The sequence below is a fragment of the Colletotrichum abscissum genome (assembly GCF_030869225.1).
Source record: "Colletotrichum abscissum strain IMI 504890 chromosome Unknown Scaffold_21.1, whole genome shotgun sequence".
NCBI classification, from domain to species: Eukaryota; Fungi; Ascomycota; class Sordariomycetes; order Glomerellales; family Glomerellaceae; genus Colletotrichum; species Colletotrichum abscissum.
The window spans coordinates 421,435-437,672 of NW_026850110.1; the positions used below are offsets into that span (position 1 = coordinate 421,435).

Genomic DNA, 16,238 nt, shown 5'->3' on the forward strand with positions numbered 1-16,238 from the left:
CACATCCTCGCAGTACACGCTCTCTTAACTCTTTTTCGACCATCACAACCCTTACAACCCCTTCTCCAAAACCTCAAACCACAAATCATCCCTCAACGCAACACCCCCAACCATCTCCTTGTACGGAAACTCCCTCCTCTCCCCAGTCTTGACATACCCCCTCCTCTCATACCACGCAATCAGTTCCCCCCTCATCCAGAGCACACACATCTCCATCCTCGCCACTCCCCATTCCCGCTTCGCATGCCCCTCCGCAAACTCCAACACCCGCCTCCCCACCCCGCCAGCCTGCCGCTCAGGCGAGACGGCGAAAAGGCCGAAATACGCTACTCGGGGATCCTGTTGACTGCGTACGATTTCGCAGCATGCCAGCGGGGTGGTCGGCTTCTCGGTGACGGCGTCGTCGGCGGAGTCATCGGTGACGATGAGAACCGCGCCCTCGGGCTCGATGATCTTGGCGAGCAGGCCGCGCTCGTCGATGCGTTGGTCTGCGACTAGGTCCGCTTCCGTCGTCCAGCCTTTGCGGGAGAATTCGCCGCGGTAGGCGGAGCGGATTAAGGGGAGGAGGGTGGGGACGTCGGAGGGTGTGGCGGGGCGGAAGGAGAGGGGTGTTTGGGGGGTTGAGACTGTCATTGCTGGAGGTGGTTATGACGGGCGGTATTGGTGTATAAGATTGTCGTTGTTTTTATGTTGCGATGGTTGGTTGTAAGAATTGGGGAGTTGTGGTGTGTGGTGGTGCGTGATTTTACCCCTGAGTAGAGTCCGTATCGTGAGATGCTCGGATGTCTTGCGGATGAGGTCTGAGAGTTGATTTGTCTTGATCTTGCAGGGAGATTGAATAATTGAATGAGTTCCAATATGATGAGTCAAATCTGTCAGAAAATGTCATCTGAGATCGTGAACATTACAGAATCTAAATACAACAACCACTCGCCGGCTTGTCACCCCAGAACCCACCGAACCGCCACACCGGGGCATTGTCAAGAAAATTTCCCTCAGTCCAGTGTCCAGTGTCGTTGACCCACGCCTTTCCATGTACCGAATCCCCACAGGGTCATGTCATCCGCTGTCTTTGACCACCCCCAAATCCACAGGCTTAGGACAGAGATAATCTCCAAAATGGACGAGTATATAGACGCTGATTGGTCTAAACTCTACATCCAGTCAGTAGCCCTGTTCAAGCCGGAGACCAAGCAAGTGTAAAACAGAGGTGGAGCATCGAGTCATGCAAGGGCGCCGTTAACTTGACATATTTTTGACATGTTCGACATGGCCATTGTTCTCGGATCGGCCCCACCGAATCGGCTGCCACGTACGAATCCGCGCCGGCAAGATTGCATTTCCCGTCGCCCTTGAGATCCGGACTATCAGACGTGCCTAAATCGCCTTCCTCAATCGACTCCAACTGGAGCCTTCAAAGTCAACAGTCTCATATAGGCCGAACGCTCCCAACTCACATGAATGAAGAAAGCCGTTAACCCATCCACACAAGCCAAGCGATCTTTCAATCCTCCAAACACCACCTAACCCTATCGCAACCCAGGAACATCGCTGTAGTCTGATCTGCGAGTCCAAGTCATCAGATGAACTTACACAGACTCACAGACCTGCAAAAACCACTACAGGGATCAAAGCTCGACAAATGTGTCAGAAACTCACAAAGTGCCCGGGCAGAAATAGATAGTAAACGGTAATGCGCGCCATGCGGGGTCAGCTGTTCCAGGCGTGATATTATCGTCAGAGACATCTACCTTACATCAAGGGTATCAATACAAGCACGCGGAAAGCAGAAACAGAGGAAACAAAAAAAAGATGCAATGCTATGCTATGCCATGCTGCGTCATACCGCGTAAAATGCGCTCCCTTCCTCGCCATCATTCCCAACTCTTCTCTCAGACTTCTTTCCGTTTTGCCTTTTAGAGACTCCCAAATCTGCCTTCACTTTTTCACCTTGGGCGAAAGCACCTTGACGCCCTGCGCGCTATCCCACACACTGGCACTCACCCTCGCAGGGATCTTGCGCCCCCTCAACCTCTGATCAATCAACCACAACCCAACCACGAACTCAGCCTTGCCCAGCATCCCCCGATGGCTCCGGTCCACGGCGTCCCACACCTCAGCCAGCTCCTCCTGCGGCAGCCGCGAACGCCGCCAGACCTCGCGCGCCACCACGTCCACCACGCAATCAGCTGCGTCATGAGGCAGCGGGCTGCCGCCGAGACTTTGAATCGTCAAGCCCGTGGTTGAAGCAGAGTCAACGAGCAGCACGCCGCGGTTGCTCGCCCACACCGCCTCGTAACGCCTGCGTTCGCGGACCGTAATCTCGTCTCGCCATCGCCGTCGCGCGCCCTCCTTGTGGGAGTGCTTGTGGCTGGCGCGCTGGTGCTTCTTCTTGCGGATCTCGTCCTCATCGTCCGACTTCGACGGCGGCTGGCGGAGGGTCTGTCGCATGCGTGGTGACTTTGTGCGGTTAGGTAACTGGGGCGGAGATAGCGTAGAGTTGCCCGTATTTGAGGGTGTCAAGCGGGCCGCGGCGAGGGATCCGGCCATGATTGCGTTGGACAGAGAATTCAGCGGTAGACTTGTAGTCGACGAGGTGGGTGTGCGACGCGGAGTTGTTCGGCTTGGTGAGCTGTTTGCTGATGAGCGGCCGGGGGTGCTGTGCGTAGAGTGTGTCTGATGAGCCGTCGAGCGAGATGGCACGTATTCGGGAACGGCGGTCTGATTTGACTCTGCCGAAACAAACGTGTCGTTTGAAGAGCTTGTATCAGCAGTCGATGGCCTTGGCCCAGATTCTGGCCGACGGAACGGCTCGTGGAGGTGACCATGTCCATAAACCGATGCCATACTCCGAGGCTTCTTCAATGGAGGAGGCTCCCGCTCCTTTGATTTCGTACCACGCGGCTGAGGTGGTGTGGGCGGCTGCAACTTGCTCTTTGACACCGGTCTCTTCAGCTCAGGGGAAGCGATCCCGTCGTCTCTCCCGACAAAGGGCGGCGAGACAGGTTCAACCGGCTTGGCCTTGGTCCGCGACCTCCTTGGTTCCGGCGTCGTAGGGGGCTGCGCGGCCTTGGGCTCCGGCATGAGCGTTTGGGTAATAGGCACCCTCGTGAGCTCCAACCTTGACCGCACTTCCGGGGCTTCTGAAGCTTTGGATGACATGTTGACAGTGGTCTCTGGCTCCCTGCCACGCGGCAAATGCTCCAACACAGTCTGCCTGTGCACAGCCTTGGCCGGCGACAAAACAGGTTTCGCAGGTGACGACTTGAGCGTGGGTTTCCTCGCCTGCGGCGTGACATCCCCCCTGGTCTCCTCCTTTTCGACAACCATATTTGGCGTAACAGGCCTTGGCTTGACCTTGGGTTTCGTCCTCGGCACTGCCGGCCTCCGCTCTCCTTCACCGACCTCCTCCTCAACGATGCCCATCCTCGCCGCCTTGGCACGGGCAGGACTCAACTCCCTCTCGGGCGTCAACGGCCGAACCTTGGGCCTGGCCGCAACATCCCCGCCGCTCTTCTTCACAGGATCAACATCCTCCCCGCCCCCTCGCTCAAACATGCTTATCAAATGACCCGTGGCGGGGATGGACGTCGTATCCGGCAAATCCAGGCTGCTCACCACGCTCTCCGTCTCCCCGCCGCCGCTGCCGCGCCTGTTCCTCCTCGCCAGCTGCATCTGCTGTAACTGATTCATCTGCGCGGGCGTCAGCGCGGATGCGGCGGGACTCGCGTGCGGCTGCGGACTAGGCGATGCGCTCCGCGAGGCGGCTAGCGTGGCGGCGATGTAGCTCGGGCTCTTTGGGTCGAGCCGCGTCGTGTGCGGCGTGAGGTGGGATGTCGTCGACGAGGCTGCGGGACTCGAGGCGAGGAAATTGGAGAGACGGTCTCGCATGTCAGACGTGCCATCGCGACCGAAGCGGCTGTCGCCTGGGGTCGTTGCCAGGCTCGCGCCCGTGTGTTGGCGCTGTATTGGGCTTGTGCTCGTGCTTCGGTCGTAGTTTGACGCGGTGGAGGCGGCGATGAGGCTCGCGCCGCGGCGACGGGTGATGTTGCTGGCATTTGGTGTGGGTTTCGGGGGCGGGATGGGCTTCGGTTTCGTCTTGTTGAAGGCGAGGTTCGCGCCCTTTAGAGCCGCGGCTGCGTCGGAGGCACCGCCCGAGGGTGGGTGATGGTGGTGGTTGTGGTTGTGGTGGGTGTTCATCATCATGGCGATGGACGACCGCGGGATGGTATTGTAGTGAAGGACGGCAGCATCGGAGGGCTATTGAGTTGTGATCAGGGTTTTGGTCGATCAGCAGGGCAAGGATGTTTCTGTCATCCTGGGAGCTTCGCCTTGGTCGCGGATAGTCGAGGTGGTTGGTTGATGGGCGTACGGAAGATGGGTAGATTCGAGCAAAGAAAGTACAGGAGGGGTCGGGTGATCGTCGTCAGGATTGGATAAAGGCGTGAGGCTGAGATTGAGGTAAAGTAAGATCCCTAGGAAGCGAGGCAGATAGGAGTCGAGTTGAAGAAAGAGGAAAAAGGAAAGCTGTACAGAGATGAAGACGGATAAAGACAAGGTGGTAATATTACGGATACCAATGGCACGAGGTACTAATCTACTCGGCTGCGCGGCGCAGAAAGTGGAAACGACACCTGCCACCTGCACCAGCATGGTAGGTACCGCGGCGTTGCGGCTGAGCTCCAGCTTCCTGCGGAGATGCGCACCGCGCCCAATTGTTCAATCATTCGGGGGAGTTATGGGGAGTTCTCCTCAGTTAGCAACAGCAAACGGAAAATAGACCGAAAAAAAAGGAAGAAAAAAAAGATGGAACGAACGGGCGGCCCGGCGACCTCTCCTTCAGGCTTCTCATCCCCGGAAATCCGTCCATCTCAACTTCTCAAGCAAGGTACCTTGCATCGTAGGTATCCACCTTCTCCGGGGCCGTCGGGTCTGTTCACGTCCGCCCGTGGGGTTTCCTCCCCAAGAAAGCTTCACTTGCTGTCTGTATATGGACAGAAACTCCATACCTGAGTGGCCTGACTAGACCCGCGAGTCAATGATTTAGACTTACTAGCACGTTGTTACAAGGTATTGGGGAAATGACGCATCTGAGGGAACATCCTCTCAGTACCTTAATTAACAAGACGCAACCACTAAGCACCACCAAGGAAAACGGACGTAGATCTCGACATCACCACCGTCATAGCGGATCTACACACACCATGGCCCTGGCTAGATGCTCATCCTTCCCAGTGAACCATATAATGAAGTAGCCCGCTGGCACCGGATGGACGGGAGCGGACGGGAGCCATTTAGTTCTGGCCTCTCACTGCTTTTGCTGGTTGATACCCTACTCCTCGCTCACTTTACTTTCCTTAGCTCCCGCGTCCCGGGCGTGCCGCCGCCCACCGGCCATCTCAGTCTTACACCACCTCAGCTCACCCACAACTCACAGCACCAATCGATACAAACGCCGGAACTCGCGGCTTTTGCTGATCAGGGTGGCATCGTATTCCTACCCGATTTCATTACGACTTCACGAGCGGCACATTTCACGTCTAGACCGGACACGATAATGATGATAATGTACGCATCACTGCTTTTTGTTTTTACTACACTACGAAAAGATTCCTATGTGTCCCTTGAGGCTGAAAAGCGCGTGGAAGAAAGACCAAGACGCAAAAAAGTTTGACCAAGCAAACGAAGACAAAGATGTACGCTCATAATCCTCGCAAGGGGGTTGGCGTTGGGAAAGGGTATCACCCCATCCAGAAGTACCGACCGCCTCGAGAAACCAAAACTCCAATTCTTTCCACTTGCTTGCAATGACCAAGGAAAACAAGACGTGGTATACCCAGATTCGAGGGTAGCTGGAACGTGTTCCGACAAAGAGAAACAAAACAACAGTTGTCGTCAGAGCTGTCGATGGGTCCAGGTGGCCATGCCATAACATGAGCCACAAGGATCCCAAATGCCTCGCGGCTCGGTTGCCAGTATGCACAGAGAAGGAAGAAAATCACAATGGCCACCCTTCCAATTCCTCCTCTCAACATTCCACCAAGCAAAACCGACCGAGATATAAACGACACGGGGAAAGAAGCGAAGGGCATCCACGGACACCAAGATCCTCGACCAATTATTTTCTTTGCCAAAGAAGAAAAAAAGGCATGTTCGTCATGAGCGAGTAGCAAGTGCATCCGTCGTTCAGACATGAGGCATAATCATCCGACGTTATCATCAGGCTGCAAAAAGTCCGCAGCCGGCGCACCAAGATGAAGTAACAGAACGAGCAATGGATTAGGCAGCGAATTCCCACGCTCAGTATCCATCCTCGTCTGTCCACTCGCTGCCTGAGATGATGCGGCCCTCGCCGTCACCGTAGGCATGTCCAGCATGTCCACCAGGTGCCGTCATCGGGAACGGGCGCTGCCTCTTAGGATCGCTGGCCGGTGGCCGATATCCAGCTTCGGGTTCAAAGCGTTTGGTGCCGTTGCGGGCAGCTCGTACCTTGGCGTAGTATGTGTCGCTAGCATCCTGCTCGGGTTCGCTGGCGTCGTCATACGTCTCCCAGTTTTCTGAGCCCGTCACGTTACTCGATCCGTTGGATGAGTTGGAAATCTGGCGGGGTGGAGGTGCTTGGGGATAGGCAGAAGAGGGATACTGGCGGATGGTTGAGGAGTGCGAAGACGGGTAGTCGTGTTGGGAGGATCCCTGGGAGTGATGAGAGCTCTGGGAAGCGTACGACGCGTGCGAGTTGTGGGAAGCGTGAGAAGTGTGCGAGAGGGTGGAGTTGGCTCGCATCAGCCGAGGCTGCTGGCAATCCTCATCGTAAGGATCCTCAAGTTCAACCTGGCGGACGATGCTCGCGCCCAACCCTACTGACTTGTAAGGATTGACGGGAGTCTCCAGCTCGATTGTGCTGAGGTCGCGCATCTTGGGCGGAGGGGCACGCATTTGGTGATTACCACCGCGGATCGTTGCATAGGCGTCAATTCGCGACGCCGGTCGCTCCGGTTGTACTGGCGAGGTGTTGCCAAAGTTGCCGTACTTGAGGTTGGTCAATGGGGGCCGAGCCGGGATCCTTGAGGGACTGCCAGGTGGCCGGTTGAGAGTTTGGGCTCGCTCTCTCAAGCTGCCCATGGAAGATGCCGGTCTGGCAATCTCCTGGGCTTTTGCGTGGGCAGACACAGGTCTTGTTGATGGAGCCGCGCTGTTCATGTTGTTCGCGCTACGTTTGGTCGTAGGCGCGGGTGCTGGTGTTCTCACACCATTACGAGTGGGCGGTCTTGCGATGGACGTGGTGCTCTGCGCTCTACTGTGCCCTCTCGGCCTAGCTGCTGATTGAGGAGCGGCTCCCACGCCCGGTGTCTTGGATCTTGGGCCAGGTGCAGGCCGGTCCTCCGCCTCGAGCACATCCAAGTATCGCTCACCGTGTACCGTGAACGGCCGTCCGTACTCGTCCTCGAATCGTTCGAGGATTCTACGCAACTCGACGGCAATCTTGGGTAGCTCCTTGGCGATGCGCTTGCGCATCTTCTCTTCTCTGAGAAGCTTGCCGGGATCGCGCTTCTCACCCTTCTGGCCACGCATCATCAAGCGAGAAGCGTCCTGACTTGAGGCGGCGAGCTCGTCGCGCTCACTGGTGAGGCTTCGGTGTCTTTCAACGAGCTCAAGCGTGGGGAGACGTTGTTCCTTGAGAACTTCCAGTCTTGCAATCTCTCGCTCGTGAGCCTCGAGGAGAGCATCGCTGTATACATCGGAAAAGGCGGGTGTGAACTCAAGCATCTCGTCTTCGGAAAGGTAGAGAGAGTCCCAGAGTTCCTGTAGCTTGAACCGCGCATCCTCGACGAACAGATGCAAGTTCTGCCTCTTCAGCTCGTTGAGGCGCACAAGCTCATCCTCGAACTCGTTGATTTGTCGAACGCCACAGCCTCGGTTGCTGTTGAGGAACGCCTTCCTCTCTGCCATATCAACCTCCAACTTTTCCCAGAGGGCCTCGACCGCCATGCGCAGGTCCTTGAGACGCTTCTCACGGTTCTTCTTCTCGTCCGAGAGTTTGTCGCGCTTCGCCTTGAGACGTTCGATATCTTCCTCGTGCAGGCCCAACTGTTCGGGTGACTCGCGGTAGTACTTGACAATAGCACCGTCTGTTTGAGCCTGAGGGGTGCCCAGCTCGGCCCAAAGTTGGATCGTGTGCTCGCAAAGGGCCTTAACCGTCGCGACGCGGCGTGTGTACTCTTCATAGACTCTCGTAAACTCATGATCGAGCTTGTCCACGTAGGATGGTGATAGGTCGAAGTTGGGAGGGACGGATTGGTTCGGGCCCGTGGGCGGCAGGGGAATTTTAACGAAGGTGGGTTCAAGATGTGACGAGTATGATTCGAGTGCTTCGACAAGCTCTGGATGGCTTGTTAGTACACCACCTTATTTGGCATCTTCCGGCTTTATGCCCAACTCACTCTTGACTTGTTCGAAACGCTCCTTGTGCAGTCTACTGACTTGCTTGTGCTTCTCCTTCAGGCCCTGCAAACATCGGGTCAGGGGGTAGGTAATTTGAATATCGTCGCTGCGGTCCCGGCGTGCGCGGTTGTCGTCGAGGGATGCCTCCATCTGCTGTATCGTGGTAATTATGCGCTCGGCTTCATCAATCATTTCCTCCTTTTCGTTTGTGACAAGGTTCACCTGGTCGGTAAGAGCTTTGGAAAGCGCCTCGAAGAGCTATGGGCGATTGTCAGCACGAACTGGAGAAGGGGAGTGAGCTGAGAGAAGCGTACGTCTTCCTCGCGCTTTTCGCGATCATGGTTCGGAACGCCGATCTCATCGAATAAACCGTGCAATTGGCCGATGATGGTATTGACCTGTTGGGACAGGTAACTCGTGTCCATGGTGGATTAAACAGGCCAAACTGAAAGCCAAAAGAAGGTGAGGATAAGAGAAAAGGCGGTATGGTTCGGGGAATTGATTGTGATTAAGGTAAGTGCGGTAAGGCGTGCAGGTCGTGGGGGTAAAAGAGTGGGCGCAGCGCAAAGGCTGAGTGTTGATGCTATTCACGGTGGCGGGGAGGCCAGTGCGGGTGCGGCAAGGCAGTCGATTTGTTTACTTTCTCTGCGGTGCCTGGGATGCGGTTGCGACGGGAACTAGCTAAGTAGGAAGCGAATGGTCACCGAGAGTATTGCGGCGTATAGTGCATCGTCCAGCAGGAAAAAGTCGTCCAAGAGAGAGGAGTAATAGAATGTAGCTGCGTTTGAAATCTGCAGTCTCCTTGGATCTGTGAAGCCGAAGAGATTTGTCTGAGACTGCCCGACCTGTGTTTCTCCCAAGTTGTTGATGGCCGATGGGATCTTTTTTTTCCGGAGGGATGGATGGCGGAGGGCGGAGGTTGGGGAAAGTGGAAAGTGGGAGAAAGAGGATGGGAGGAAACAACCAGACAAGAAGGGGCAAGTCGACAAAGATGCGACGGGAAGGTGCCACTTGATGAATTGAATTCACGGTCAGGAGGGAAGGAAAGACCTGGGATCTCATGGGAAGGAGGTGGCCGGGAATGTCGTGAGAAACGGGTCCTCAGTTTTCCTGTTTGGGTTCGCGTGGTGGGGCACGTATCCACGGCAACGGGGTCGACTCTCAGCAGGCAAGGGTTACAGTGCGTGAGTACCTTTTTTGGTGGTGGGTTTCAGGAAAGAGCTACCCCGCCATTGGCTACCTTCGGTCCATTCACGAATCACGATGCGCTCTTGCTCTATCTGCACTTCAGCTGCCTGCAGCTTCGAGACAGGGGTAGGTGGGCAGAGATACGTACCTGTTGCCGGGGTTCCAATTGCTTTAGTGCCACGCGGGTGGGTCTCTCGCTTGCTGTCAGCTCAGCCCATTAGCCAATCTTAGCTAAGCACGCTTAATCACTTGCACCTCGTCAACCCAACTTGTCCCGATGTCCTGGCAGCTGCCTCAAGTCTTCTATTGAAACGTTGGCCACCTCAACGGCCACTTCATATGTGAACAAGATAATGTTACATACATATCCTTCTCTCAAGACTAGAATGTCCCAAGATCTCAAGCGTATCTGTTGAGTTGTGATAATGATGTTGGTTGGTTGGTCTATCTTACTGCAACTGCAAGCAGCGGACGATCAAACACACGCCGCTCTGCGCAAACAAATCACCCGCAGCTCTAGTCGCGCATCGGCAACCCGCTTTGTTTACTTTGCTGCATCGCATCGCATCGCATCGCCCCCAACGAATTCTCCAAGTCCGCGTCCTTTCTGCAAGTCATCCAGATGGATGCTGGTTGCTGCCCACAACAAAACAACAACCTTTTTTTTTCCCTCTTTTTAAACTAACATCTTAAACTCCTGCTCTTTCGTACGTCGTACGTCTGCCTCGCATCACGCTAAAGTCATGCACACGACAACTTCCTTACACCAACAGCTCCATCACATTATCCACACCTGATTCCTTCATGCACCTCAACCTCGCAGCTTTCCCTCCGACTGGCCTCTCGCTACGAATAGACGTATCCAAGTCCAAAGTCTCCAACAAAAAACTCCGTAGCAGGCCGAACGAAAATCAGGAAAATCGATCTGGCTCATCTCGGCTCTTTCCCATCCCTTGCTCGCCCCTCCCCCCTGCCACGCTGCTTTGCCCCATTTCTGCCGTGGGCATCTTCAGGCGCGTGCTCCAGCGGTGAGATGCAAACGCATCCTCTTCCACCCCCGGTCCGCCCATCGCTTCACCATGGTGACGGCCAATCCAACCTTGCTTTTCCTGGTTGTATCCGCACGAAGTGCGCATCAAATCGCAATCGCGGCGGTACGGACTTTATGCTTTCTTCTTTAATCTGATCTTCCCCTCTTATTCAGGTGATCATCTTCTCTTCCAGCCAAGTCCAGACCTACTCTCAGCCCGAATGGCTTCCAACTTCCTACGGAGTCGACTACAAATACATGGATAGCTGGGAAATACTGTACCCAAGCTCCCATCAGCTTTCCCCTCCTTGTTGCAAAGTCGTAATCGACTGCCCGGGAAACCATGAGTCTTGGGATGACAGTCCCATAATATCAGGCCCATGCTCCCTCTCCCTCTCCCAGCCTCCCCAGATTCGGACGAAAATCTTTGTGACCGACCCGTTCAGAGCCAAGTTTGATCTCCGCAACCATTGGGTTCGCTTCTCGCCGTCGCACTCCCCGGAACTGCACCAAGTATCCGTACTGCCCAAACCTGCTCTGATCCAATCCCAATCCAAGTTGAACCCAATACACACACACACACACGGCACAGGCCGTCCACTAGTAAGCTTCTGGGACCTGACCTGGTTCGGGGCATTTGTTACGCGCGCATTCTCGACCTTCTGCCCCTCCTCTCACCCTTGCTCTCCTGTGGCTGGTGGCTGGTAAATCCAATGGCTAGCCGCTAGCGTTCCTTGCCCTTGTCTTTTCCTCTGTCTCGGCGACGTCATCGTCGTCTTCTCTCAACCCAACTCAAGGCGTGGTTGCCCGGTGGACCTTGATGCGATCGTGATCCCGCTTGACAACCCTGCAGCTCAAACCAACCCGTGGCATCATCGCACTTCGCCATGGCCGAGAGATGGGATAATGTGCATGGCTTTCTGGTATAGCTTATGACCCGCACTCCAAGTGTATGCCTCCAGCCACCTGAGAACAATCAACTTTTGTTGTGTAATTCTCTGTACGTAAGAGCGTGACTTCAAGTTGTTGAGTCTGAACTTCTTGAGGAAATGCGCCTTCCTAAAAACAACTCAGGCGTACGAAGCGACACCCTGACCAAATAAGGTAGTCACCATGAGAGGTATCCTTCGGTACCTTGGGCAAGGCGAAAATAGAGCGCAGCTGATTGACCATCGGGACTATTATACTTTACCAAAGTCGCCGGATAGCTAAACATCGAACAGGCATTTCAAGAATCACATTGCCTTACAATCGTACAACAATGATCAGTAGTCATTCTGTCGAGAATGTCATCCTTTAGTTCAGCCAATACGACAAAGTGCAACGATGACTGGGTAAAGACGTGGGTCTCGTCTGCCAAGCCTAACAAGGAAGGCGGATAGTGCTCCGTAGACTGCCTTCCGCATGTGACATGGGCGACGTTCTTTTCGCCAAGCCCTACGATCCTCTATGAAGACGAGTCGCTTAGGATCCATCCGTCCTCGCCCAAAAGCGACCCATAGAATTGGATTTCAATCGAAATACAGAATCTCATGGTACCGCAGCGACTGACTCACCCAAGTCCGCACATGGAAGCCTTTCAGCTTCAATCAAATCCAAGAAACTTAGTCCATGTTGTACATCTTTTCCACAAGTGCACAAGTGAAAGACTTCAATTGTCTCTGGATACGAAGACAGCCCCGCTGTGGCCGTCAAACGACACGGACAAACGACGAAACTAAGGTGGCAGGCTGAGTAATCCCTCCGGAATATCATGCAATATAGAAGTACTGTCAGAGCTGATTGGCCACTTAGCATCGCGGATAGCCGAAGAGAAAGGCTATCAACTTCTTCAAAACTATATGGCTCCAAGCACGCTGCGTGATCATTCGCTGTAAATAAGACATTTGCCTGTTGAGTGCACAGCTCATGTCTGTCAGAGTCGCATTCATCCACGAAAGTAGACTAGCATTGTTCAATCGCATTGGAGGGTGATGTCTAGTCTTCTAGGCAACCAATTTATTTTCACGTCACAAACTCCGCTGAGTGAATACTTAAGCCTCGAAATCTCCAAATCAGTGTTCAGAATATCATGTCATACCCTTCAAGACTCCAATCAATCTTGATAGTCTCACAGAAGACCAACAAGATGTATCTCAAATCCCTCATCATCGCAGCCCTCGGCCTAGCCCCAACAGCCGTCCAGGCAACCTACCCCTTCTCCAACCCAGGCGACCTCGCCGCCGCCGACAAATTCGACTACATCCGCCAAGAACACAACGGCGTGGTCCAAACCGTCAGCAACGTAGTCTACAAAGGCACCACCGCCCTGAAAATGACACAGACCTACGACCCTTCCTACACGGGGCGCTACCACTCCGAAGTCGACGTCAACGACGGCTACACGCGCGGTCAGGACCGCTTCTACGGCTTCGCCTTCCGCCTTTCGGATTCATGGCAATTTCAGCCGCAGTCGTACAATATCGCGCAGTTCATCGCCAACCGCCCCGGTGCGGGCTGCGGCGGGGATGATTGGATGCCGTCGAGCATGCTCTGGCTCGAGGGCGACCAGTTGACGTCGAGGATCGTGAGCGGGCAGTATCGCCAGCCGGATTGCGGGCGGAGTATTGTAAAGTATGGGAACTTGACGACGGTTGAGCGCGGGGTGTGGCATCGGGTTGTGATTCAGGCTAGCTGGCGGAGTGATGCGACTGGGTTTTATAAGATTTGGTATGATGGGGTTAAGGTGTTGGAAAAGTACAACGTTGCGACGACGGTGAATGATGATAGTACTTTTCAGTTCCGTGTTGGGTTGTATGCGAATAGTTGGTATGATCAGGGCAAGTTGGATGGCGATCAGGGGTTCCGCCAGGTGTGGTTTGACGAGATTGCTGTTGACTCGACTTACAAGGCGGTGGACCCTGATCAGTGAATTCGAGAGTATGGACCTCAGGGGAGCCAGTCGATTGACACTAAAGGAACATTCTTGTGGCTTGGGGCATGGGATAAGGCTACTTGGAGAGTGTGCTCATGTTTTCAGTCAACCAATAAAGTAGGTTGGAAGGGATTAGAATCTAGGTTTGTAATTTCACTCGTCCTATCAATACGACAAGACCAGTCCGATCTCCGGCATAGCCAGGAATCTTGTGTTACAGCTCCGGAAGAGTTTCCTCTAGTGTAAAAGTTACGTCATGCTTCAATAGTATGAAAGAGGTGCAAAGCGCTGCGGGTGGCAATGACTGATTAGGTAGGATTTGAAATGCGGCAACTAGTTTCATCCTCCTGTGCAGTTGCTGCGTTATACGAAAAGTACGAGATGCAATGGTCATCTGCGAATTGCTTTAGTTCTCGTAAGTACCTATATCAAAAACTTGTTCGCTGTGTAAGGTAGTGACTATAGTGTACTTCCCGCTTGATGTGTAACGTCGTTGTCTTATTTACAACAAGGAGTCTCCCTCCTATAATCGCTGTTTTCAATACCGTGTTTTAATAGTGGTAGTCCCTTTATACAAATTGCCTCATCATATAATCTAGGTCGTGATTTCTTGTTAGGCCAGTTGTGTTTATCCCTGACAATACAGCATCCTTGCGGCACCTCACCTCATCAAGACTTCGTGAAGTCCGTTAATAAAACCCGAGATTCCGGGATATTGGATCTGTAGACTTACAGATCATACTTCCCCATGGATCAGCAACTGGTTTTAGTGGGGTTCAATAGACTGCTTGAAGTCATTCGTCACGGAAACATATCGAACCAAGGCATCCTGGGTGGAATGTCTCCGTGAAGTACTTGCCTCAGTTGTTGGTTGTCTCCGACCGGAGACTAAATTTAGACCCCAACGATGGGTCCTTTCGGCCGGGGTTCGTAATTGCGCTGTTTTCGTTTGCCAGTTCAACTAAGGAGCTATCTCGTGTATGATTTGAAATCGTTCTGATCGTCGTTGAAAGTTCGAAGCCGCCATTTCTTGGAATGGGAACCGAGACATAACAACATTATAGACTCGGCAGAGCCGCCAAGAAAGCCTTTCGTATCGCTCTGTATGAATACTATTTGTACAAACAAAGCTATCCGCGTGGAAACAAGATAATCACTTTATGTTGTCGCCATCTGTTGCTAATTCCTATCCAAATCAAAAGCTTCTCATATCGCCACTACATTATCCAGCATCAACTCTCAAGATGAACACAAGCAACGAACCCGGAACAGAAACAACCAAATTGCCCCTGCCAAACCAAGAACCTCCCCGAGTTTCAATAGCCCCCAGAATCGCCCCAGATGGCGGCTATGGCTGGATCGTCACGACCTCCATCGCAATCATTTACGCGCACTCATGGGGCATTAGTGCAGCGTATTCCGTCTTCCTCGCCCACTACATCAGATCCGACACATTCCCCGGCACAAGTGCGCTTGTCTACGCTGCGATCGGCTCCCTCAGCATAGGCATCACCCTCGTCATATCACCACCGGCCACGATCATGGCGCGCGAGTTAGGGACCAGGCCCACGATGCTCCTCGGGGCAGTCTTACAGTCTGCTAGTCTCGTATGCGCGAGCTTTTCGACTAGAGTATGGCACCTCTCTCTCTCACAAGGCTTGCTCTTCGGCGTCGGCATGGGACTGCTGTTCTTGCCTTCATACGGCATCGTAGCTCAATGGTTCACCACCCGGCGCGCTCTAGCCAACGGCGTCGCGATTGCAGGCGCAGGACTGGGCGGCTTGACGTACTCGCTTGCCGTGGGCGCCATGATGGACAGTATGGGACTACCCTGGGCCTATCGCGTTCTCGCCATCGTCTCCGGCATAGCGAATGTCGTTTCGATTCTTCTTATCCGGACGCGCTATGGAGAGAATAGAGCCAAACGGTTGGCTCTGGATGTCTCTCTGTTCAAGAGGGTGGATTATCTCCTGATTCTGGGCTTTGGCGCGTTCAGCATGCTTGGATACTTCATTCTCATCTTCGCACTGGCAAACTACGCAAACTTCATCGGCTTGGACCCCTCTCAGGCTTCCCAAGTCTCGGCGGTCTTCATGCTCGGTCAGGCGGTGGGACGCCCCGCCATCGGATGGCTGAGCGATCGGTTCGGGCGTATCAACGTCACATTACTGATGACTTTGGTGACAGGGATACTTTCCCTTGTTTTCTGGGTCAACGCAAAGTCGTTTGAGGCGTTGATCACGTTTGCTTTTGTCGTAGGCCTTCCCGCCGGGGTTTTCTGGGTTAATGCGGCGCCTGTGATTGCTGAGGTTCTGGGTACGGAGAATCTGGCGTCCGGTCTGAGCCTGTTGTGGTTGGTGATGGTTGTTCCTTCGACGGTGAGTGTGCCTGTCGCGCTGGCGATATACATGAGGACGGGAACGTATCTTGGGGCTCAGTTGTTCACGGGATTCACATTTCTTGCTGCTGCGGCTTGCGTTGTTGTTTTACGCCAATATCAGATCAGAATTCAAAGGAAGGCTTTAGGATCCAATCCCGATTCTTCGGAAGAGGATGGAACAGAAACTCCAAGCTTTAGGAGGAGCAAGGGTCTAAGGGGAGTATCTACTTGTTGGAAGGTGGTGTGATGGCCGTATAATCTTCAAAAGGATATTGTTTCAGTGG

The 16,238-nt window shown here is 53.9% G+C and overlaps 5 protein-coding genes across 5 annotated transcripts; 2 read left to right on the forward strand and 3 right to left on the reverse strand.

The window, feature by feature from the left end:
- Nucleotides 1-51: 51 nt before the first annotated feature.
- On the reverse strand, nucleotides 52-633 carry CABS01_09053 (acetyltransferase; the record flags this gene model as incomplete). Its single annotated transcript, XM_060542410.1, has 1 exon — nucleotides 52-633. One exon carries the CDS (start codon nucleotides 631-633, stop codon nucleotides 52-54), a length of 582 nt encoding a protein of 193 aa, XP_060400691.1.
- Nucleotides 634-1,938: 1,305 nt separating this feature from the next.
- Nucleotides 1,939-4,206, reverse strand: CABS01_09054 (increased rDNA silencing protein 4; the record flags this gene model as incomplete). Its single annotated transcript, XM_060542411.1, has 1 exon — nucleotides 1,939-4,206. The coding sequence occupies one exon, from the start codon at nucleotides 4,204-4,206 to the stop codon at nucleotides 1,939-1,941; it is 2,268 nt and encodes a 755-aa protein (XP_060400692.1).
- Nucleotides 4,207-6,300: 2,094 nt separating this feature from the next.
- CABS01_09055 (microtubule associated protein) lies at nucleotides 6,301-8,867 on the reverse strand (the record flags this gene model as incomplete). Its single annotated transcript, XM_060542412.1, has 3 exons — nucleotides 6,301-8,381; nucleotides 8,442-8,700; nucleotides 8,757-8,867. The coding sequence occupies 3 exons, from the start codon at nucleotides 8,865-8,867 to the stop codon at nucleotides 6,301-6,303; spliced, it is 2,451 nt and encodes an 816-aa protein (XP_060400693.1).
- A 3,921-nt stretch (nucleotides 8,868-12,788) lies between these two features.
- CABS01_09056 (uncharacterized protein) lies at nucleotides 12,789-13,571 on the forward strand (the record flags this gene model as incomplete). The annotated part of the gene is made up of 1 exon (XM_060542413.1): nucleotides 12,789-13,571. One exon carries the CDS (start codon nucleotides 12,789-12,791, stop codon nucleotides 13,569-13,571), a length of 783 nt encoding a protein of 260 aa, XP_060400694.1.
- A 1,247-nt stretch (nucleotides 13,572-14,818) lies between these two features.
- Nucleotides 14,819-16,201, forward strand: CABS01_09057 (uncharacterized protein; the record flags this gene model as incomplete). Its single annotated transcript, XM_060542414.1, has 1 exon — nucleotides 14,819-16,201. One exon carries the CDS (start codon nucleotides 14,819-14,821, stop codon nucleotides 16,199-16,201), a length of 1,383 nt encoding a protein of 460 aa, XP_060400695.1.
- Between the last annotated feature and the right edge of the window lie 37 nt (nucleotides 16,202-16,238).